Genomic DNA, 24,326 nt, shown 5'->3' with positions numbered 1-24,326 from the left:
GTTCTTCTACGAGTAGACATGAACAAATGTAGCTTTAGAGATGGCTACGGCCTAGGTATCTAACTCTCCCCAACATTCCTAAGTACAAGTCCTAACTCTCAAAGTGACAGTGCTGACAGGAGCAGCCTTTGAGAAGAATCACCTGGAGGAGATTCCTCCATGTGAGGGCAAAGGTCACTCTCTATAAAACCAGACATAAAATCTGTTGGGGCCTTGATCCTAGATTTCATAGGTGCCAGAACTGTGGGAAATGAACTTCTACTGTTTGTAAGCTTCTTAGCCCACAGCATTTTGTTACAGCAACCTCAGAGGACCGAGAAGAGGAGTGAGGCACACTATAATAAAAGAACCCCTACCATCACGTCTAGCTGACGTAGACAACATGTGAGAAATACATTAATAAATCCTCACATCAAGCATGGCCCCTGCACAAGGACCCCCAGCACTCAGGACCCCACACTTGCCTGTCTCCTCGGCCTTTGGTTATGTTCACTAGCTTCTCTATACCTCCCGAGTCAGCCAGAGCTTTGGCATTCTCCATGTTTTTGCTGGTGACCTCATGCAGAGCACAGCAGATGGCTGCCACAGTCTCATCAGATAGGATGCTGGGGCCGTTGCCACCGGGAAGCCTGTTGACCAGGTCTCGCATGGCGTATTTACCTGCCGGGTGCACAAGACTAGGGTCAGATTTCCATAGGCATCAGCTTTTTATTACTGTTGTTGAAAATCCTGATAATTTGAAGGCTATTAAAAAAAAAAAAAAAACCCAAAGCTTCAAAAGAGAAACGAACATGGAAAAAAACATTCAAAGTTTGTAGCAAAGAAGAAAAGTACACACCTGAGTCTGAGGGAAAGTTAGCATGGACTTTCATGTCACTCAACAGGTGACTCTGTCATAAACAGTACTGCCACTTACAACTCAGTGCACAGAAGTGTTCAGAGGAGTCGGCTGGCTGTGGTACCATACTCTGGCAATGGCTGTAATGAAGGCTTAGGGCACAAATGCTATTCTTACTCCCAGTGTATCAAAATGCAATTTCTGCTCAAAGCTTTTCAAAAATCTTATCTTTGAATCTGGACCAACTAAGGTTGCCAAAAATACTTTTCATTAAATCTTTCTGGGTCTAGTCTGTTGGTTACCCAAGAACAGTCACCCACTTGAACGAAGCTGAGGGTTATGTTATCAGCATTTAACCATAGTTTTCTTAAAAGACACAAGGAAAAAAAAATCTACTGAAATTTCAGGTACATTGTCTTCTAGAGGCAACAGTAATGACAACGAGGCGGAGATGCTGAGGCAGGCGGAGATGCTGAGGCAGGCGGAGATGCTGAGGCAGGCTCAGCAAGGGAAGCAACTCTTTATAAACACCCAGCATCCCATCCTACTCTCTAAGCAGGTCATCTCTAGCTTTTTCCATTGAAATTACCAACGGACAATGTGGGATAAATTGATAAATGCACTGCAAACAAAAGAGATTAAGGCCAAAGTGAGTATCTTCTTAGGCCAGGCTAGCCCGGGTTTATACGCAGCCATGGCCCTGTCCATGACTGGTGATTATGAGCGGCAAGGAACGGTGGTGCTGGAAGCTTCCGGATGAATATGGTTCCTGAGCTTAGTGAGAAGTCAGCACTGGTGATTCTGAACGCTCAGAAAGGGTCAGAACGCACAGTGACATGTGACTATCATGTGTTTCAGCAGTAGAAACGTTCTGAGCATATATCTTTGCAGAAGACATCCAGAGTATGGCTATAACCTCCAAGTCTCAATCGGACTGCTCTAAAGGAAGCAAGGGAGCTGGGCAGGGGCTCGGCCACAGAGAGGCTCAGTGAGACTCCCTTTCTAGAGGCTGATCTGCCCCGAGGAAAGGAAGTGTTCATCTACACAGGACACTCTGGGGAATGAGCTCAGTGAGCAGCAGGTTTAGGATAGAGGTTCCAGCCCACTCGATGCCCTTCCTCTTCCTGTTACCATCAAACTGGGATAGGGCTGTGCTTGGGCCCAGCAAGCTACTCGGAGTCTCATTCCTGGCTCTGTATATGTACCGAAGTACTTACTCTCTGGGACACAGGTGCAAAAACCATTGTGTCCAGTTGGCCTAGTCCTTACCTCACCCACACCCTGCTCCCGAATCGTGATAGAGATAAAGGATGGTGGCTCGTCACTCGGGTGAGCATTCACACAGACCTGGTGTTCACATGGTTTCTTTTTGTTACTTATATAGTATGGGTGAAGTAGCAGATATCAGCACTAATATTGGAAAAGGAAATTAAAAATTTTCTTTTTCTTGTTGCTCAGGATATAATCTCTTAGGGAATGGAGACACCAAATCCATCATCTAGCAGTGCTGTCAGGTACACCTGAAATCACTGGAGATCTCTGGCTTTTCTGCAAGTTTACCTTCTCAGGTCAATGTTTAATTAATGAGCCTGCCTCTTGTTGAACAAGAGTCGAAAAGCAGGGAATCCAAATATGCAGAGAGATGAGAGTCAGGCTGAGCTGTGGATACTTTAAAATGGCAGGCATTAATGAATCAAGCGCTTTGTGACTGTCATAGCTGCTTCTCTTGCAGCTTTCCTCTGTCACCAGTACGCACCTATGAGCTCCTTGTTGCGAACGTCCAGTGCCATGTTCCTCAAGGCAGTGGCCACAGAAGAGACGACTCTGTCATTATCCATCCTTAGAAGCTCAACAAGGATAGGAAGCCCTTTCTCCTTCCGGACAGCTGCCCGGATGTATGCTGCAAACTGGCGAGCAAAAGAAAGCCTTAGTGAATAAAACGGAGAGTTTCACTCGCACATGCCACTGAAGTCTACAGAGAGAAACCAATACATTAAATGTTTTCTGTCCAGTGGAGATTAAATCAGTGGTGCCACCATTTGGGAGACAGATAGGCTGGGATGGCCGATTTAAAAAGAAATCCCTTAAAGCCTGAAGACCTCAAACCACCATCTGTCAGACTTCTGCGCAGGACACAGAAGGGAGCGATTACTCTTCCTCTCAGATATATAAACATGATTAAGGAAGGAGCCTCTGTTTTCTTCCCAGTTGGCCCCACATTGGGTCTAGAGGCTAGAAGGAAGACGGCAGAGCCAGAGTCTCTGCAAACATGAGAGGCGAGTTGGGTTCCACTGGGTTACTTTTTTTTTTTTTTTTTTTTAAGCACACACAGCAACAGTATTGTGAGTTTGCAGAGAGTCTGTCAAAAGAAACAGCTGAAAAATCCCTTTACTTGGAAGAAAGGGAATTCTCCAGACACAAGGCATGATAATTTATACCCACAGAAAAGCATGCTTGGATGCTAAATACATTCTCAGTCAACATTAGCTGGTTACACTCTGTGCACCATATGAACTGAAAAGCAACACTGAATTATCACTGAAGAAACAACAAAGCAATGTTACAGAATAAAGCAGGATAATCAAAGAACCTGCTCAGGTCATCGGATGTCTTCCTACTGTGGACAAAGCAGGAGGACAGAGACCCAGGAGCTCTCCGAGGTTACTGTTCATGCTAAAAGGTGGGACTGACTGCCCTGTTTCTTGACTTCTAACAGGAGATTATGTTAATAATATATGTAAGAAGAAAAACATGCCCTTTAAATACCCAGTTAACATTCATTGTATGAAATGATAGCTTTTAACTTCCAAATCAAATGAAGTCTACAGGGAAGAAACAAAGCACAAGGCTCAGTACTGCAGACAGCACTGCGGTAGAGAGATCAGCTCCCTGACACTACAGGACTCACGGCTTCCTACTTCCCTTGCAGAGCTCCAGGCCAGCCCAGGAAGCCTCTTCCCACACAGCTGCCCATATGTATCATATATCTATTTTTAATTATGTGGATCTGTATATGTACATGTGACCAGAGGGCATCAAATCCCCTAGAGCTATAGCAAACCAGACTCCTGTCCTCAAGGACAGCAAGCTTCCTCCAGTGCTGAGCCATCTCAGCCCCAGGGCTCTGAGAATTTGAGTGACTATGTTTGATATTGAGAATTATTTAAATACAGTGTTTGTATTTTATATAAGTTTCCTGATCCCAGGATTTGAATTCTATAAAATTCAATCACACGTGTCTTAATTATTACAATTTTAGTCATCAGGTAATTCTTTGGCTATAAAACAAATACTTATATGCCAGGACCTGTCTTCTGTCTTTGTTGTTTATTATTTCACTCAGTGCTCTCAATCACCTGGGTACAATATTCATTTCATCCCACAGATGAAGTTGCTGAGGTCATAGATCCTCCACATTGGCTCATAGGAGCTGGGAATCTGAGAATTTGGTCAGCCTCAGCACTAAGCTATTAGCATGTTAGAAACAGTAAATGAACAACCACATTGGCTAAGGTAACACCAGACCAGAAGTATTTGTACAGATTCTCTGTCAGTCATCAGAATGAACTGTACACATCCAAGTCTCCTACCAGAGTTCAGTCATGGAGAACGGAGTCTCACAGAGCCTTGTGTTGGGCAGATGAGGAGCCCAAACAAGAATCAATCACCTTTACTATGCATTTGTCAGAAAGGTTCTGGTGACTGAAACTGTATCACACAAGGACTGTCTGGGACAATGAAGGACGGCATCTAAGGTCTTAAGAAACTTTGTTTCCGATTGTGGTAACACATGTTCACAAGGTAGTACATATATAAAAAGACACACTTCCTATGCTTTGGAGAAGCCTGAGAAAAGTGGGGTACTCCTTCTAGCACTGCCTGACCTCAACTTTTGGAACCAGGTCCCCATCCTCTCTGAGAGTGGCACTGGATCCTACTGGGAAGCCCAGCCTCTAGTTTTTTATCCGAACCCCCTGTAAAGCCACAGAAGTGCCCCAACAGTGCCCGCACTGGCTTATCTTTGTTACTGGTCTGCTGGAAACCTCAAGTGCTCCCTGTCTGTGGGTCGGGCCTTGTTCCTGAAGCTCAGCATCCAGGTTTGCTAGCTTCAGGGCAGCTGCTGTCTGGTTCCTTCTGCTCTGCCTCAGAGCAGCCTGCTGAACCCAGCATCCTTTCCTCCCAGAAGACCTGCTCCTTCCTGTCCATTTTATCTGTCCATTAGCTCCTGTCCACCCAACCTCATATCCTGCTGGCTGAGCTTGGTTCTTCCTGCAGGAGGCCTTTCTCCCCTATTTCCCTGCCAGGCCACTCTGGAAGTTGGTTTTCAGGATCACCCAGTGGATACTTTAATATTTGCTCATCAAAGTCAGATTCTCAGGGAAGGGGCTCATGCATTTTAGGGGGCTCAGGGTGGCATCTTGTCTCCTCCCCAGACTGCCTAACTCCCTTTTACGGACAAAGACAGAAATGCACACAAGGAGGAAACATCCCACCTTCCAGTTGCCAGCAGAGAGGTTCTGGAGAGATCCGGCAGAGCCTTCCAAGGTTGCTGGATTGGAACTTTCTGCTAAAAGAGTCAGATACGGTTTTACCACTGACGGGTGCCAGAGCATCTCAACTCCTTTGGGGGACTTGGACAGTCCAGGGATAGGCCCAACTCCATCCCACTGAAAGACAAATGGCACAGGCTGAGTGGAGAGCAAATGAGCAAGCCCCCTGGCTGCTAGGCATGCATTTGGCTGGACTGTGTTCTAGCTAAACAGCGACGGCCTTTTCTGCCAACCTCAGCTCCTCACTTTCTAACAAGGAAAGCCGTAGAGAAAAGGAAATGCTAACTTGATCCTCTTGTGGAGTTCTCTTTTTCTTCTTCTTCTTCTTCCCCCAGCAGCTTGGTTCTGAGTCTTTGCTGGGAGACTCTTTTCCTAGTAAGTCATCTAGTTCATTCAGTCCAAGCAGCCGGGCCTGAGGGACTTCCAGCTCCAGCCGGTATGACAGGTTCCTCAGGGTACACACGCAGTTCTCCACCGTCTGAAACCCAACACAGTTGTGTGTAATTAAAAACATCACACAAAAGGCACATACCGACAGGAAATAAATGGAGGACGTGAAGGAAATACTGCTGATATAGAATATGATGGTGGGTGGGGTGCGACTCTTCAATCTTGTGGGCCCGGGTGCAGCTGTGAAGTGTGGATTGGCTTACGCTGAGATCCACTGAGCACGTTCAGTGCAGGCACTGGAGATGCTGAGGCCTCTCTGAACCTCGACTACTTCCTCCTCCCTTCCTGGAAGCAGCCCTTTCACCAGGTCTTCCATCTGCTGTCCCCTGGATTTCCTACTTCCCGACTCTGAGGAGTGTATTAATATCTTTCTGTTGACATTTTGTCTTTTGCACCTGTTTTTCTGTACTTTAGATCTTTAACTGGGGACCAGCTGTCATTCCAACTCAGATGTCTGAAGTCACCGCTAGGGTTGACCCACCTGGTAAGTCCTCCTTCCCCACTTGCTTGTTTCCTTCAATATCATCTGCAGGGCTTCTTTAATGAGGTTCAACTAAAAATTTTAGCTGTTTCTTTTAACCTCCCCAGCCCCCAGCCTAGGACTCATTATTCTTTTCTCTCTCAGACTCATTGTTATGACCCCAAATCTATCAATGGCTTCTCCTAGCCCATCCCAATGCCACACAGACACACACCTTGGGACTCCTGATACTTTAGCTTGGTCTTTCTGTGTTTCCCAGCTCCCCAAGCCCAGGGCAGAATTTGCTAGACTGTCACAAGAGGAAACAGGAGGGCACGAAGAAGAGCTGGAGTGTGGCTGGGGTGTGGCTGTATGAGAGTAGGAAGAGAGCACAGGACTGTCACCTGGAAACCACAGAGAAATCCTGGACCCATGTGAAGTCCTTCACCACAGGTCACCACGTTCTCATGGTTCCAGGTCTGTTAAGTTGCCACATCATCTGCAACTTGTAATGTTTAGAGAGCCTCACCCTGTGCTGTGCTGAGCAGCCCCAGGCTGCAGAATTTCAGAGACCAGATGGCATGTGAGTAGGTAGGTAGCTATTGTCACCGCTGACGGGAGCATAGGTGGTGGGAAGGCACTGACCTTGCTGTCGTAATCAGAAGTGTTCACACACGTGTGGATCACATACAACAAGGAGTCCACCAGCCCCTCGCAGGACCGCATTTGTTTGCGTGCTTCCTCCCCGGCAGAGCTGAGGTTCCTGGACAGACAGAAATACATAGGAGCTGCAGGGATGAACAACTTACCCTTCAGCCATGAAGCCCAACTTTAATGATCCCCAAGAATGGCAGCAGAGAGCAGCCATTGAAAGTTGACTTGAGATATACCACTCACTGCCACTCTAGCCTTTGTTCACTGAGCTAGCCCATTTCTTTAACATTTCTAGTCACTTGCTTCTGTGGTGGTTCACATATAGGCTGTGATGGAATTCTTGGTTGTCAGCTTGACTACATCTGGAATCACTAAAAGTCAAATCGCTGGGCACACCTATGAGGGATTTTCTCTTGATTAAATCATTTGAAGAGTACAACTCACTTTTAATCTGAATCTCTGAGGTGGCAAGACTCTCCTCTAATTTAGGCCACACCTGCTGGCATCCTTTATCACTGACAAGGACTCTTACTAGCGGCCCTATGCTGGCATTAGAGCTTACTTCTCTGGGATTCTACCTCCTCTAAAGACCATCTGGGCATCCAGTCCAATGAACTAAACAACTAATGGATTCTATAAATGTTATAAATTACAGTAAATTATATATATATATATTCTAATAAATCCCATGAGTATATATTTACATAGAAATATTTATAGATCCCATAAATATATTATAGACCAAACATATGTATATGTATGTAGGTTGTTGTCTTTATGCAAGGAGGGCTGGCACAGGCCTGTGATAGGATAGCTTGTCTTATCTAGGTGGGGACAGAGTTTTAGAAAGGAGCGAAAAGCCAGAGAGAAGAGAGGAGGCAAGATGGAGGAAGAGGAGGATGAACCTCTCTGTGTGTCTCAGCATAGCTATAGGTTGTTATGAATATTTTATAAGGGATGTATTTGTATAAGATGATTTGTCTTGTCTAGGTAGGAAAATTACATCATATCATTTGGCTCTGAGTTTATGGTGTGGATGTTTTGTGGAGTGTAAAATTTACTGAGAAAATCTGAGATAAAGCCATGGTTAAATTACGAGTTTCTGGAGTTTTGAATTTGTTGGGCTGGTTGGAGTGTGGGTAGAGTTCTTGGCTGGCCTTCTGTCTTGAACCTTGAGCAATAAGAGGCTGGAGAACAGGATTAGATGTGAGTGAGTATGTAAAGATAACTTTTATTCTCCTGAAGAAATTGTCTCTGAGGTTTAATGCATCAGTCTGCTAACCTAGCCCTACTCCTGGAAGCTTCTAGCCTTTGTACAATCAAATCTAGGACTTGAATGTTTTCAGTCCCCAAAGCTTACTGCTGAATAAGTTCACCCTTTCTTCTTCTTTCTAATATCTGACTGGTTGGTTCAACTTAGCCTTGCTGGTTCAAAACTCCATTCTGTGCCAACTAATTCAATCTGGCTTCTCTCTTTGTCTCTCTTGAATTGCTCTGCTTGACCTCCCGCTAACTCTAGCAATCTGTTCTACTTTCTGGCTCCTTCTCCTGTCTCTATCTTGTTCTCTCTGCAACCTGTCTCTGTAAAATTCTCTCAATAAAACTGTCTCCTCTCAGATCGTTCAGGGGCTGCCTCACTGGAGGATCAACCCCATGAGCCCAAACACTATAGTTGATGCTAGGAGGTGCTTGCTCGCAGGAACCAGATAGGGATGTCTCCTCAGGGGCTCTGCCAGAGTCATGCAGCTGAGCCTGCTTGCAGCTAACCATCAGATTCAGTATGGGGACCCCAATGAGGGTGCTGGGGGGGATGAAGGAGCTGAAGGGGGTTTCAGCCTCATGGGAAGAACAACATGGTTGACCATCCAAATCCTCCACAGCTCCCATGGACTAGACCAACCACTGAGCACGGATTGAGAGGCCCATGGCTCCAGTTGCATATGCAGCAGAGAAGAGCAGTGTCATGTCTTCCCACTATAGGGGAAGCCAAGGCACTGAGGTGAAGAGGATGATTGGGAGCTAGTGCTCCTTTGTGAAGACAAGTGGGGGAGGATGGGAGCAGGGTGGACAAAAGGGATAATATTTCAAATGTAAATACAGAGAATATCTAATTAAAAAAAAAACAACAAAACCCCCCAAAACTGTCTCCTCCTCCCCCTCTGTGCTCTCTTAAATAGCTTCTCTATTTTCTTCATGTGCAAGCTGAGCATAGCCTATTCTGTCAAATCTTTCTCTGGTTCATCACTTTGTCTGACACTCAATTAGACATCACTTTCAAACATGGGTGCTTTCTTCTGCAAACTAACTTTACCTTAGTGTTTGGGATTAAGGTGTGTGCTAAGGGCTAAGCCATACCCACCACAACTAGAAATCCTTTTTCAGTAGATAATAAATACAGTATGATCAAATATCCTGTAACACTGGTAAGCAAATAAGGAACTGTTCCACAAACTTAGAAAGAGAACCATAGATGTTCTACATTAAAGGTAATGACTAAGGCATTGGGCTGACTTATTTATAGAACTCAAAAGCAACAGTTGATGAAATCATAGGACTCTACGTCCTGAACTTCAGTGATCATAACCGGAACTGAAACAAACCTAGGCTACATCAGACCTGAAGTATGTGGTAATCAGAAAAACAAACAAAACACTACTACAAGAGAAAGGCACTGCCACAGTGCTCTCAGGCTAAATGGGCCTTTCTGAATAATTTATAGGAGTTATATGCAAACACGCAAGACCTTTGGGGCCACCAGTCTGTGCTCAGTGTCCCCTCACACAGTAACAGTCTTCATACCCTAAGCTATGAAGGAGAGCTACCACCTCTGGGGGTGTTAGGCAGACAGCACCTTCTACTTATGACACACATTCTTCAATCAAGTAATTAACTGGGAAGGAAGCACTTACCTCAGGCAACCTGTTGTGTTCCGCAGAACCAGTGAGGTCTGAAATTTAATTTTATGATCATCATCAAAGGAAGAGTTATTCCAGCCAGAATGTGGTACTATCACAGTGTTGGTTAAGGTTGACAGAGCGTCTCGAATGATTGTCATCTTTACAGCATCACATGAGGATAAATTCCAAAGAACCCCTGAAAAGAGAAAGTTCAAGCAAAATTTGTCAGAGATCCTACATCTTTAAGACAGGAACAAGCCCTAACTGATAGTAATCCAACCTGCCTCTAGAATATGAGTTTGACAAAATTTTGTTTTCTCAAAAGATTGGCATATTTTCAGTCTGTTAACAATTTCCCCGAGTACTGTATAGTATATTTTTCTATAGGTACCAGCAGCATGGAGGGTTGCTATATTTGCTTCAGTTTCCTTATTTAGAGTTTACACATCTTAATTTTTCTTTGAGTTTTATTGTGCTTGAAGACTGTAAGTTACTAACATTCCTCTTTAGATACAGGAGAAAGTAATATGTGACTTGTGTTAACATACTGCTGTAACTCTATGATTTGTACAGAAATGGGATCACATCAAGGATGCTGTCTCTCTAGTGGCACTTTCACATCAACTTGCTTTCTGAGGTAAGAAGGAAGGAGGGGAGGGGTACAGCTGGCTTTCTTTGCCTCCCAGGCTTTCGGAGCCCCACACTCCTGTTGTGTTTGTGACATGCTGCTCAAAGTGCTTCACCAAATCATCAGCACTGGTCACTTGTGGGCCTGTGTTTGCTCTCCTCTTGCACTTGGCTTTGATTTCTAGACCTCATTAATTTGGCTTCTTAGCCCCTTTCTTTCCCCAAGGACTTTTACCCTGGTCTTTCCCACCCACTATAAGCACAGCCTCTAAGGACTTTATCTTGTGTGGTGCCCGTATGTTTGAACCTAGGCTTGTTCTCCTTTAAGGAGGGTGGATATGGTATAGGGGGAGGGGATCTACATAATTCAGAATCTGGAAAATAAAACCTTTGTTTCTGAAAACTGACTCTTCTCACTATGACCTTTGTTTACATAGACACAAGGTTCCACTGAGAAAATGCATGTATGTGCAGAGGTGCTTAGGAATAGAACATAACTCCACTGTTAAGACTTCTTTATGGAGTGTTTTCAGACAATGGTTGGGTACCAGTTTGCCAGTTGGGTTTGGCCAGATTGCCTTAGGGGCAGCTGGAAAAGAACTAACTGAACATGGCCATATTTATCTTTGCTCCATCATGGCCATTACTGCCCGTTTCTGTTTCCCATGTAAAAGACATTAGCTGAACATTTTCTTAGGGAGACACATTGGAAGACAGTGATAGAGAAGACCAGGGAGCTAACTCTTGGCAGGTCTGTCCTGACTAAGGAACAAGAGACGGGAGGAAGACAGAAGAGTGGGTTGAGGCATAGCAGGACTGGAAAGACCTTAACAGTTCCTGATAATGACGCCATCACAAGTAATCTAGGATGACAGTGTGACTACCCAGGAGCGGGAGCCAGCTAGGGGCACCATATAGCTCACCTGAAACCTATCACCTGAAACCACACCTGCTGACAGCATGTGGTTCCTAATAGGACAGATGCAATTCTTTCTGTCAAAGCCCTTCACGTTCCACACTTTATAGAACAAAACTCTCGGGACAGCGACATTTTCCAATAAGCTACCTTCTTCATCAAAGAATAAATGCAGTGCAGTAAAATGCAAGGCGAGGCTTATGCAAAGCAATACCCATCACATCCGAGGCTGTAAGTATAGCCAGATGTACAGTTGCCCTTCCTTATCCATGGGGGGGCGGGGGTAGATTCCTGGTCCCCTCTGTAGTTGAGATGCTGAGGTTCCTTCCTTGCGATAAATGGCTTGTGTGTGGTACCTGCATATAACCTATGCTCACTGTCGACTGTCAGCTCTGCATGTATTAGCTAGCATACATACCTAATGCAATGTAAACACTACGAAACTAATTTTTATTTGGGTTTTTCTGCTGTATTGGTGTTCTCTTGAAGACTGTTCTTGCTTGCAGTTGACACTGTAGATGCACCTTACAGACAGGAAGCCAGCTCTTTATCTCCACAAGAAACTTAGCAGCCTGCTCCGGAAACTTCAGTAGAAATCACATCCAAAGAGAGAGGGTTCAGGATGAGGGATCACACGACACTGGCTCCAAAGCCCCTTGGTTTTGTTGTTTCTGCTAAGCTTTACTCCTGGCAACAGAGTATCATATTTGAAAAGTCTCTTGATTTTTTTTTTTTAACTGAACTAGAATTTTCCTTCTTTTCTCCAAGGATTCCGGGTGGCAGGTAGCTCTGGATGTCATCCTACAGTTCATCAGCCATCAGCTTGGGATTGGACACCAGGTAAGTGTCCACAAATCAACAAGAGCAAAGGCATCATCATCTGACTCACGGTGGCTTTATTCCCCCTGCACCTAGAGCCAAGATGACCCAACTCAATGAACTTTCCTACTTGATTACTTTATACGTGCACAGAGATGGGTTTTCTTAAAAGCAGATGAACATTTATACTTCTAAATTGAATTTGAATTTCATTAGGCATGTGTGGGCAGCTATCTAACTATCTGTTCCTTTCATGTTTTGTTACACATGTACAGGATTGTTGGTACCGGCATACACTTGTAGATAGATTCCTTTTCTCTCTTGTGTTTGTTTATAAATCTCCCCTTTGTTTTCTGCCTACCAGGCTTAGAGAACAGACTGACTTTTCTTGAAATGACATCCAAGTACGCCGTTCAGGTCCTTAAATGCAGAGAAAGGGCCAAAATAGCATTGCAGATCTTCAGCGGAATCTGTTGGTGTATATATGCTGCCTTCCACACTGGCACTGCCATCTGCTTCTAACTCTATCATGAATGCCCATCCCTCAGACTACAAGGCTGAATGGAATGGGGCTGCCAAATGAAGAAATGTCAACTTGTTTCAAGACATGCAACCCTCCAGTAGACGAGCTGGTTATACAATCTTTGGATCAACCGGGGAGACTTACTGGTCATGAAACCAATCTACCAGAGAGATTCGGTCTTTTATTTCTACAGCCAAGGTACCAAGGCTATCAGAACTCTAAAAGACATGAGCCTGATATTCTCCATCAACATGGGGAGCCTCAAGCTCTAACATCCGAATATAAAATTTCCTTCAAAATTAATGGAGTGGCATGTTCCATCACCCCCTTGTTCCCACACAAAAAGTTAAAAGTAAGTTATAATTAAGTTTAGGAAGCTGGAGGTTTTGTTTATTTAAAGCAATTAGCTCTTTGTGATGAGGACTGAGACTACATATACGAACGAGCTGAGAAGGTATTAGGAATTTCCATGTGGACTCCAGAAAATGCTGCCTATTCTCTGTCACAGAAAAAGTACAGATAGTCACGAGTAACCAATAAGCAAAAGGAAACGCTGCCAAGGGAGATGAAAGTTTGCTTTATTCACAAAGAATGAACAAAGTAATTAAAATACCATTTCCCATACATCCTCTGCCGTAGACTGTTGAAAGCATTTGCGTTTAAAGCTGGCTGTATAACTAATCTAACGGCCAACTGATAGGTTTGTATTCACACTGGAAGCTGATTTTGCTGATTAATTAAAGTAATAACAACTACCTGAAAGTACATATTTAAAAGGACATTAAAAACCAAATAACATTTAAAAAGTGCTTTCACTTGCAGCGGGAATACATGACAGCTGACAAACGTTTTTCTCTCTTGGACAGAAAGGACCATTTTAAAGCCATTTATGTTTATATTGTATTCAGTTTATGCTCTTTCCAAATTATCAAAAATCAAGCACCTGCACACACCGCCAAATGACCCCGTCCTCACTATGAACCACTCCCTGCACCGATTCTTCCGGTGAGCCTGCACAAGCCCAGAGTGTCTTTGTTCATTTCTGCAGTGCTAGAAATTGAACAGACAGTGTCCTGCTAAGCGAGCGCTCTACATCCGAGCTACGCTCACAGTCTGGACAGTTATTTCCTGAAGTCCTTGGCTTCAGCTCCTTTCTCAAGATGCCCACGAGATAAACAGAACCACCCCAGCCTCCGGAGTGTGGGGAATGTCAATGGAGCCAAGGGTGAAGATAAACTTATCTTCCTGTGCTGGGGCAGAGAGAACATCCTGGCGAGGCAGCGAGTGTGCCTGTGCTGGCTTTAACAGGACTAAAGTCTACAGGCTCAAAGGGAGAGGCACTAGTGGGTGTTTGGAATTAGAAGGTATTGTTGGAGGAAGTGTTTCACGGTGTGTGGCCACTGAGGTTTCAAATCCTCAACCCAGTGTCTCTGTCTCCTTGTTGTCTGTCAATGCAGATACAAAACTCCCGGCTGCCTGTCCAGCACGGTATCTGCCTGCATGGTGCCTTCTCACCAGGCTGACAATGCACTAAACCTCCAAATTATAAGCCAGCACCAATTAAATGCTTTCCATCATAAAATCTGCTGTCATGGTGTCTCTTCACAGCAATATGGACGCTCACTAGGACCGTGGAAGCTCCTGCTGCTGGGGCAGCAGGACTGCCTCGTCTAGACCGTGTTCTCACTCTGGCAGCAGTAGACACACGAGAACATGGCCTGTCATGCACACCCACACCCACCCTGCAAGCATTCTTGAAAAGTGTTGGAAACACTACAGTACAAACGCCATGGTACCACGGCTTCACTGTTCATGGGTGTGTTGATACGGGTGGGTGGTGGTCTCTAGGAGCTCAGCCTGCTCTGAGAACGGACTCACTAGTACTATCCAGCCGGCCTTCAGCTGGGGCACTCGGGAAGCCTGTCTTCTGTGGCTGCTCCTGAGGGTCTCCCCTTTGCTCCGTGGGTTAATCAATCTGTGACTTTTTGTTGGGAAAACAGTACTGTCAGGATGCTACGGTGACAACAGTTTGCCACAATGTGGCCACCTGCTACTGCCTGCCAGTCTTAAATCTACAAAAAAATAAAACTATCTTTTAAACTTATACCATCTCCTCTCAACCACTATGTAGGCTGAGTAATATAGAAATCAAACATCTGAGATACTTTAAAATCTGATTTCAGATTTTCAGGTCAGGGATGCTGAAGTAAGGTCTAGGTAAATGTTTTTTAAAATCTAGGGAATTCTTTAATTTGAAGCAGTTCTGATCTCTAGAACTCCAGAAAGCACATTCAACTCGTACAGACTTGTGCTGTCTATAATGTAGCTACTAGCTACATGAGGCTAAGTAAGCACTTGAAATGTGACTAATCCTGATTGAATTGTATAAAACCCACACTAGATTATAAAGACTTGGAATAAAATTTATGCAAAATATCTCACAACTGATTAAAAATTGTTATATTCTAACTATCAAATAAAATATACTATTCAAATTAATTCCACTGTCTTTGATTTTGTCCTTTTAAGACGGGCATTGGAAGACATAGAAGTATGCATGTGCCTCCCGAGACACTTCTGTTGGGTGCTGGTAGGTTTCCGGGTGAGTTGTGTGCTTTTAGGAGACCTTGTGACAAACATGAACACAGCTTGAGTACGGCATTTGCTGGCACTCCACACACCTCTTCACAAACCCACAAAGCTTGGTACCATTTGTCAGCAGGAAAGCAAGTATTCCATAGAGATGAGATGCCCAGAGCTTTGGGTCGGTAAGGGAAGCTGTTCCTTTGAGGCCCAATCCCATTATCACACCATACTGTTCTGTGCTTCCTGGACAGATTTAAATTATGGCCACTTCTGTGTGTGTGTGGGGGAGGGGCTGGAGACTATCACACTGAGCTATAGAGGTACAGGTAGAGGTCCCAAGAAAAGGGGGTGGGACACCGTTAGGAAGACTATGACTGAGGAAGAGCAAGAGAGAATGGCTTGAGGCCTGGGCTAGCCGGCAAGGTGGGAGCACTGAAATGGTGACACAGAGCTTGCTTCAGAGAGGGTGAGCCAGGTACCACACAGCTTATCATGGGATGGTGGTTTCAGGGTAAGATGGTGAGAGAGATAAAGAGAGCTCGGGGCTCCTCTTTAACACCACCTGCTCAGCTGCAGGTAGTGTTAAAGAGGAGCCAACAGTTTCGCATGTGTGAAGATAGGGTGCTGTTGGCAGAGTGAGGAAGTTGAGGGGTAAGAGAACACTGCCATCCAAATGCTGGCTGTTGGCAGCTTCAGGCTAATCGCTTGAGCTTCCTAACAGGGCCACTCTGCCATCAGCAAATTACAAAAATGAAATGGAATTGGGATAATAGGAAAGCAATTATTATGAGAGGGACAAGAGTACTGTCTTCAATTATAGAAAAAAAATGCCTTTCTGTAGATAAATCCTGAGCAAAAAAATATCATGGTGGCATCCAATAATTTCCAGGGTTATGAAGGGGTACCATCTATGGGGAGGGTACAATGGCCCCTAGAGCAGGCCACATAGAGATGCTCTTGGCCTAAAGGCATGGGTCATAGTGTCCTTCTGATAGGCCTCCTGGGTGAGAGTCCTTTTTTGGCTTTGGCCTGGCTCTGCCTGGCTCACTTCAGAGTCCTCTGGAATCCCTGCACAGTTGGTCACATATGGGAGAGCTCTCCAAGGTGTGGCTGTGGTGGAGCAAGGGTGCTGGGTCTGAGGGAACAAAGGTTCCTAGATGGGAGCTGTGGAGAACAGAGGCTAGCTGTAGCCGCTGCCCTGGGAGGGCCCTGGTCAAACACTCAATCTAAAGGGGCTTGCTTCTGCTACTCAGAGTTCTTCCTACATGAAGGCCATGAGAGAGTTAGATGGTTGGTGTCAGGAAAACATAAGTACTGAGCTGCATTTCTAGGATTTTCTAATCCTGAAAGTCAGTCATGGTACCCTGATCTACCAACACCTAGGATCTCTATAGGATCACATTTGTACTTCTGAATGTTCTCTACTGAGGTAATTTTGCCACTTGGTGGGTGTTGGGAGGAGATTAACAATACCACACGGCTGTGTAGTTCAGTGTTTCCTGGGACGGCATCTCTTCAGGAAATAAGCTTACAATCCGGGAATGATGATGGCTGCCCATGAGGGACATAAAGCTGGCTCCTTCTGCAGGTATAATGTAACAGGCAGGCTGCAGGAGGGAACTGAGGAAGGTTCTGAGGTGGATGGCAGGGAGTGCAGTGGCCCCCACCTCTGACCCTTGTTTTGATGGTGACACAGATTCTGACAGTGTCATATGAGCAAAGAAAGTTAGTTATCTAAAGAGTCACTTAAGGAAATGTTTCTCAACCTTCCTAATGCTGTGACCCTTTAATACAGCTCCTCATGCTGTGGTCACCCCCAGCTACACATTATTTTCATTGCTACTTTATAACTGTACTTTTGCTACTGTTATGAATCATAATATAAATATCTGGTATGCAGCATATCGGATATGTGACCCCTGTGAAAGAGTCATTTGACCTCCAAAAGGGGACATGGCCTGCATGTTGAAAACCTCTGACTTGTGCACTTTCTCATCTGTACCTGCACTAAATCGTCAGCAGAAGCTTTGAGACAAGTAAGGCTGTCAGCTGCAGGGCAGAGGTAGGGCTTGGAACATGGAGGGTGTGATACAGAGTCTCCCCAATGTGTGCCCACCTTCCTCATATTTACAGGCTGCCAAGGCTACCGAGGGAGTGCCCTACCACAGGCCTCCCTTTTGCTAGGAAATTCTCCTCTGACAACGCTAGCTGACCAAGTTCTCCATGGGACTTTAGTTTCCTACTTGGCTGTCTCATTCGGACATGAGGGCCTGTTATTCCGTGCACAGGGCGCACCAGACTCCTGACAGAAGACAGCAGTGAGCTCAAGCTTTAGGACCGTGCTGCATCACTAGTGTGACATGATTATTGTGAAGTTCCAGGAGAGCTCCCTCTAATACGGGGTAAAATTCAAGTAATTAGGATCCTGAGATTTCCTTCTGTTGCTACCTCCAAAGAAGTTAAAAGTATTTGAAAACAGGTATTCATTCGCATGTGAGGGTTGGTTCTGGTTAGCCTTTCTTAGTAGTGTGTGCTGGGAGAAGGAAAACTTCAGTCTGTGTCAGGAACTCAACTTCCCTGCACCTGCGTGTCTCCCTGTGATGGCGGGTGCTCAGTGTGCTGCTGTAGGTGTCGATCTCTTCAGGGAGTTTGTGGGTTCTAAGTTCTTTATGCACTAAGAGCTAGCCCATCTATAATGAACTATTTTGGGATAGTACAAATTATACTTATTATTATTTTTTTTGTCATTTTTCTCATTACAAATTTTTATGGCTTGAAATGAGACAGAGAAAGAGGGAGGGTGGCTGGAGACTGGTGATGAATGACTTTATTATCGTTATTAGTAGAGCAGGTGGTAAGGATCCTTACTAATTATGGCTGGAAGTGGGAAGGGCTGTTGCTAGGTTTCTGAAAATAACATTCATAGCTACTAACAGCTCAAGTGGTCCAGAAAAGCTGGAGTAAAAAACTGCCTGCCGTCTAGATCAGGTAACGATAAAAGGCATATGACTGAGGTCAAAGAAATAAGAATAGAAGTTTTCACCCTGCAGTCATATGGCTCTTTATATATGAATGACCAACATTTGTCAGGACTTACTGTTTGCTAAACCTTTGCCTGGATCACCTGGCTTTCCTTAGCAAGTATCTTTAAAAAAAAAAAAAAAAACATTAACCATCACCTATAAGAAATAAGGAGCCAGCGACGAGGGAGACGATGTAGCTCATGTTTGGTATGGCCTCAATTTTAAATTTCAAAACCATTAGTGTGAAATACTCTATTAACCACTTGGATGAATAATCATGTGCTAACTTGGAAAGAGTAAATACAAAAGTAAGATGAACTCAGCCTAATATTACTGAAGAACAAAGGCTATCCTCTGGAATTTAACATTAAGACCCAGAAATGAACCCACACACCTTTAGTCACTCCATCTTTAACAAAGGAGCTAAAATCATCCAGTGGAAAAAACACAGCATTTCCAACAAATGGTGCTGGTTCAACTGGTGGTTAGCATGTTGAAGAATGCAAATCTTATCTCCCTGTACAAAGCTCAAGTCCAAGTGGATCAAGGACCTCCACATAAAACCAGATACACTCAAACTAATACAAGAGAAAGTGGGGAAGAGCCTTGAACACATAGGCACAGGGGAAAATTTTCTCAACAAAACACTAATGCACTAATGGCCTATGCGCTAAGATCAAGAATCGACAAATGAGCCTCATACAATTGCAAAACTTCTGTAAGGCAAAGGAAACTGTCAATAAGACAAAATGGCAACCAACAGATGGAGAAAAGATCTTCACCAATCCTACACCCAATAGAGGGCTAATATCTAGTAAAGTGAGACTCTGGAGAACCAAATAATCCTATTAAAATTGGGGTACAGAGCTAAACAAAGAATTTTCATCTGAGGAATAGCAAATGGCTGAGAAGCACCCAAAGAAATGTTCAACATCCTTAGCCATCAGGGAAATGCAAATCAAAACAACCCTGAGATTCTACCTCACACCAGCCATAATGGCTAAGATTAGAAACTCAGGTGACAGCAGATGCTGGCAAGGATGTGGGAGAAGGAGCAACACTCTTCCAACATTGGCAGGATTGCACTCTGAAAATCAGTCTGGTGGTTTCTTAGAAAATTGGACATAGTACTACTCGAGGACCCAGCTATTCATATACCCAAAAGATGCTCCAATATATAACAAAGACACATGCTTCACTATGTTCATAGCAGCCTTATTTATAATAGCCAGAAGCTGGAAAGAATCTAGATGTCCTTCAACAGAGGAATGAAAACAGAAAGCGTGGTACATTTACACAATGGAGTACTACTCAGCTATTAAAAACAATAACTATATGAAATCTTAGGCAAATTGATGGAACTAGAAAATAGCATCCTGAGTGAGGTAACCCAGTCACAAAGAACACACATGGTATGCACTCACTGATAAGTGGATATTATCCCCAAAACTGGGAATACCCAAGATATAATTCACAGATCATATGAAGCTCAAGAAGAAAGATGACCAAATTTCAGATGCATCAGTCCTTAGAAGGGGGAACAAAATACTCATGGGAGGAAATACAGGGAAAAAGAGTGGAACAGAGACCGAAGCAAAGACCATCCAGAGCCTGCCCCACCTGGGGGATCCGTCCTATATGCAGCCATCAAACCCAGTCACTATTGCTGATACCAAGAAGTGCTTTCTGGCAGGAGCCTGGTATGGATGTATATGGGGAGGTTCTGCCAAAGCATTACTGATACAGATTAAGATGCTTGCAGCCAACTATCAGACTGAGCATGGATGGAGTTCCCAATAGAGGAGTTAGAGAAAGAACTGAAGGAGCTGAAAGGGTTTGTAACACCACAGGAAGAACAACATTATCAACCAACCAGAACTTCTCCTCCCCCTACCTGCCCGAGCTCTCAGGGACAAAACCACCAGCCAAAGAACACACATGGAGGGACCCATGGCTCCAGCCACATTATATAGCAGAGGATGGCAGTATCTGGCATCAATAGAAGGAGAAGCCCTTGGTCCTGTGAAGGCTTGTTTCTCCAGTGTAGGGGAATGCCAGGGTGTTGAGTTGGGGCGGGTGGGTAGGAGGGGGAGCATCCTCATAGAAGTAGGGGGCATGATAAAGGGGGGGAGCTGGAAAAGGGGATAACATTTGAAACGTAAATACATAAAATATCCAATAAAAATTTTAAAAAACAAGCTTTTACGAAATTAAAAACAAGCCACTGGTACTATAGGGAGGACTAAGGTGTGAGAGCTTCAGGACCTAGTTCATTACAAGGTCAGTCTCTAGATTTTTTGAAGCATCTCCAGTTTCTACAGTTTAACACAGGGTGTTTTCAGAAAGTCCAAGAAGTATAAACTCACATTTCTGAGCTCAGAAATACAATTTAATAATACTGAACAAATGATTGGGTCCTGTCATTTTCAGTGACAGTGGTGGTCTAGAAGACGCTGACTGCACAGCCCAATGGAGGGGCAGCTGGACTGTGCGGCTCTTGTGTTTAAGCAAAGTAACAGCAAAAGACCCATGGGGGAAGGGAGATCAACTCAAAGCACCCATGCACACAGCTGTAGGTACATGAAAAGCACAGACCATTTCATTATGAAAAAATGTTCAGCATAACAAAAGAAACACAAGAATCATGTTACATGTCAGAGAACCATTTTAATTAGCAAAGATAGAATTTCTGTCTTGAGAGAATAATATTGGCAAAAAGTTTTGTTTTATTCCTTGAAAGTGCAAATGTGGCCAAAAATACAAGGCCTTGGGCAGTTATTACATTTAAAACAAATGCAAAACATCTTTTTCAGAATACCTAAATTTTTTCACTTCTATAGTAAAAATTGCTAAACGGAAACAAAGAGGACAAAGGAGGAAAAGAATTTGGATTTAATAACTAGGTTGAATTACTTAATATTGTGAAGAACAGAAGGCCCACTTTTAAGTGAATAGTAATTTTTTCAAATCACTAGCAGCTTCAATTCAAGTTGTTGGCCTTAAACATTTTGATTCTAAGTTGGTTTTAATTATCACCAACAAAATCTTCCTAGTCCACACCTACAGAGGCCAGATGTCAAGCCTGCACAGCCACTGTCTCTGTGGATGGCACTGGTCAGAAGGACAGACAGACAATGCTCTACTGCAGGGAGGGTTTTTCACTGGCAGGTTTGTTTCTTTGAGGGAGGGAAGTTCAGACAAAGGTTCTTGGGAGAGAGGGGTCCTGGAGGCTAGTTGTAGGGCAGAATTGGTCATTAGGGCTGTTCGCAGGCAACATGAGCGCCCCAGTGTTGATCCTTGCCTTCTCATTCATCACAAACACGTTAACCTTGATGCCCAGGCTTGTGCCTAGAAGTTCTACAAGTTTCCTGTTCTGGCCAATGCAAATACTCAGTGGGGTTGTCGGTATAGAAAGTCATGTCTTGCGTGGCTGGTCAGACATGATGAATTTTGAGACTCATTTCAGACCCTCTGTAATTGTACAGTTTAAGGACTTATGAATATCTGCTTTGGAGAAGGGTTAATGGAAGGACTTAAGGATCTCCTGATGCTTAAGACATAGCATCTGGCCTGAAGACAAAGCAGGGATCACTTTTTCTTACATATTTCTTCTGCATGACCGTCAGGTAAGTCTGGTACAACTGAATGTTACAACTGAGAAATGGAACAACTAAGCTGACTTTCGCCCTAGGTTGTGGGTTTTAACATGGGTGAACACATACCATGCCCATATACAAACACAATTTTCCTGGATGGTATGGCTTGGTAGTTTCATATTAACCAATATTTATACTGAAATCAAGCTGAGCGTAATAGCCTCTGGGAACTGAAAATATGTTTCTTATGTCCTCTGCATGTGAGAGCTGAGGGATCATTCATATCGATCATTCATCATTTCACTTGATCATCGATCATCCCCTTTCCAAAATTTTGAAAGGAACCATCATCAACCATTCCATTTAAAATGATTACTGCCAACAGTATGTGGTTATAAAATGATTCTTGATTCCCACTACCAATATGTATGTTTGAAAGAAATGTTTCTTAAAAGTCAAAAAAGCTTCGGGCAGAAAGCTGTGGAAGAAACCCTGGAAGGTATTTATAGCTTTAAATGGGAAGACTGGATAGAATATAACTATTTCTGACTACATCCCCCACATCCCGCTTCAAGTCCAAGGCGCACATCCTGGGAAACCCTGTGCTCTACACGAAGGGAAGTGTGTGGCATTACAGGATCATGAAATGAGGGAGCACTTGGGCCAACACGCCTATGTGAGAAAGGACTTGAGCCTTTATCATGTGTGAACTGTTTCTACTTCAAATCACCCCGAGCTACCTTTACATAGTGAAAAACAGAAGAAGGAAACCATGGGACTTTCCTGTCCTTTTCTTCCTGTTTAGTAGTAAAGCTGATATTAGACATTCTTTAAGGTCTACTCAGGAAAGACAATGTAAGACTTTCATGCAAGGAAAAACTTAGCACTGAATGTCCAGAAAGGCCTTATTTCTTCTGTGAGAAACTAATGAGGGAAAAATAGAAAAGAAAGCAGGCATTAGGATGTCAGACCCCATCATGAAACATTGGCCAGTTAAGCAAGGAAACGGCATGTGTGTGCCGGTGCACTGACACGCTGGAACACTGCAGATGCCTTCTGGGTGCATGGCCTTCCCAGCTGTGAGCAACAGCCGGCCCCGCTCGCCTGCCCAGCGCATCATCACAGCGCTGCTTCCAAGGTCTTCTCAATGCCACTCTGCAAGGGCATAGTCTAGACTTCCCAGCATTCCCTCTAGACAAGATCATGCTCTCTACCCACCTGTAACAAGCTCCCTTACTTCTGCATCAATGGATTTTCTCAACAGTCGCAGCAAGGCAGGGATTCCACCAACATTCTTCATTGCTATTTTATTTTCATCTGTAGACTTGCCAAAGACAAGGTTTCGAAGGGCACCACAAGCGTTCTTCTGAACTTCTAACACCCTGTGGTCCAGTAGGTCAACCAGATGCTTGATTCCCCCTAGTCTGTACACCTGGAATGAAAAAAATTAGGTTCTAGGCCTGAGTGGTATGGGACAGATTGATGGGGGCAGAGTCTGCTATGGTGAGATCAGGATACACCCACTGAAAATTCTAAGGACAGTCTGTGTCTAAGAGAGTGCTCCTTTCCTGTGCACAGGGCTTAAAAAGAGAAGGGAGAACTGGGGGATTGGCATACCAGGCTGTGCACAGGCATACCAGGCTGGACACTCTCCCTGTAGGAATTCATGAAGTGAAATCACGAGTCTAACCCATAGATGCTCAGAGGCCATGCAGGAGGGATCTCTAGACCTGGCTCTCCAGGCTACTGCCTTACAGCTTCTTCCATTTGTGAATTCTTCAGTAGTCACTTGCTTGCGCTGGACTTTATTTACATCCACCTTCAGGTCTGTAGCTGTTACATTGTTTTACATATAGAGCAGATAATAAATGTCACTGCAGGAGGATAGGGCCTGAAATATTAAAAGAACCTGCATGCTACAGAACACTGGCCAGTAACTTCCAGAAACACCAAAACACTTGTCTTGACCAGAACATCATGAACTATGTTAACTCCCTAGTTCAGTGAATGAACTAATTTTTTTAAAATCTAATAGATTCTTTGAAAATATTTCTAGATTAAACTGAGTTTTGCTTCATGGTTTATAAATATGCTCACTAAGTGGATGAGCATTGACAAGGCTGAAAGCACTCCAGGCAGTCCACTCGCCCAGGCTTTCCTGAGAGGCAATAAGATGTACCAGTAAAAGAGAATCTGAAATTAGCATCACTTCAAAAAGAACTTTTTTTAATTAGTATTTTTCATCATGCTAAGGATTGAACCTGTGACCTTGAGAGCACATATCATACCACTGGCAACACCCTCACCACCCTCAACTACCTCGTCATTTGGTAATTGTTTTTAGTTTTACATGCACATGTTTTGCCTGTGTGTATGTGTATGTGTAT

The 24,326-nt window shown here is 44.1% G+C and overlaps 1 protein-coding gene across 15 annotated transcripts in view; it reads right to left on the bottom strand.

Annotated features, from left to right (window-relative positions):
* The window catches only part of PKP4 (plakophilin 4), a 197,601-nt gene that overhangs the window by 9,058 nt on the left and 164,217 nt on the right, over positions 1-24,326 (bottom strand). For all 15 annotated transcript variants that reach the window (XM_080927762.1, XM_080927769.1, XM_080927773.1 and 12 more), the window contains 7 exons: positions 23,158-23,371; positions 9,862-10,045; positions 6,944-7,061; positions 5,675-5,866; positions 5,332-5,505; positions 2,595-2,745; positions 465-660 (listed from right to left, as the gene is read on the bottom strand). In XM_080927762.1, the coding sequence (XP_080783888.1) occupies positions 465-660; positions 2,595-2,745; positions 5,332-5,505; positions 5,675-5,866; positions 6,944-7,061; positions 9,862-10,045; positions 23,158-23,371 (1,229 nt within the window). The remainder of the gene's footprint in view (positions 1-464; positions 661-2,594; positions 2,746-5,331; positions 5,506-5,674; positions 5,867-6,943; positions 7,062-9,861; positions 10,046-23,157; positions 23,372-24,326) is intronic.

Source organism: Micromys minutus, assembly GCF_963924665.1.
Source record: "Micromys minutus genome assembly, chromosome: 13".
Classification (NCBI taxonomy): domain Eukaryota; kingdom Metazoa; phylum Chordata; class Mammalia; order Rodentia; family Muridae; genus Micromys; species Micromys minutus.
Note: the sequence above shows the minus strand (reverse complement) of the source record. Positions and strands in the feature narration are given on the sequence as shown.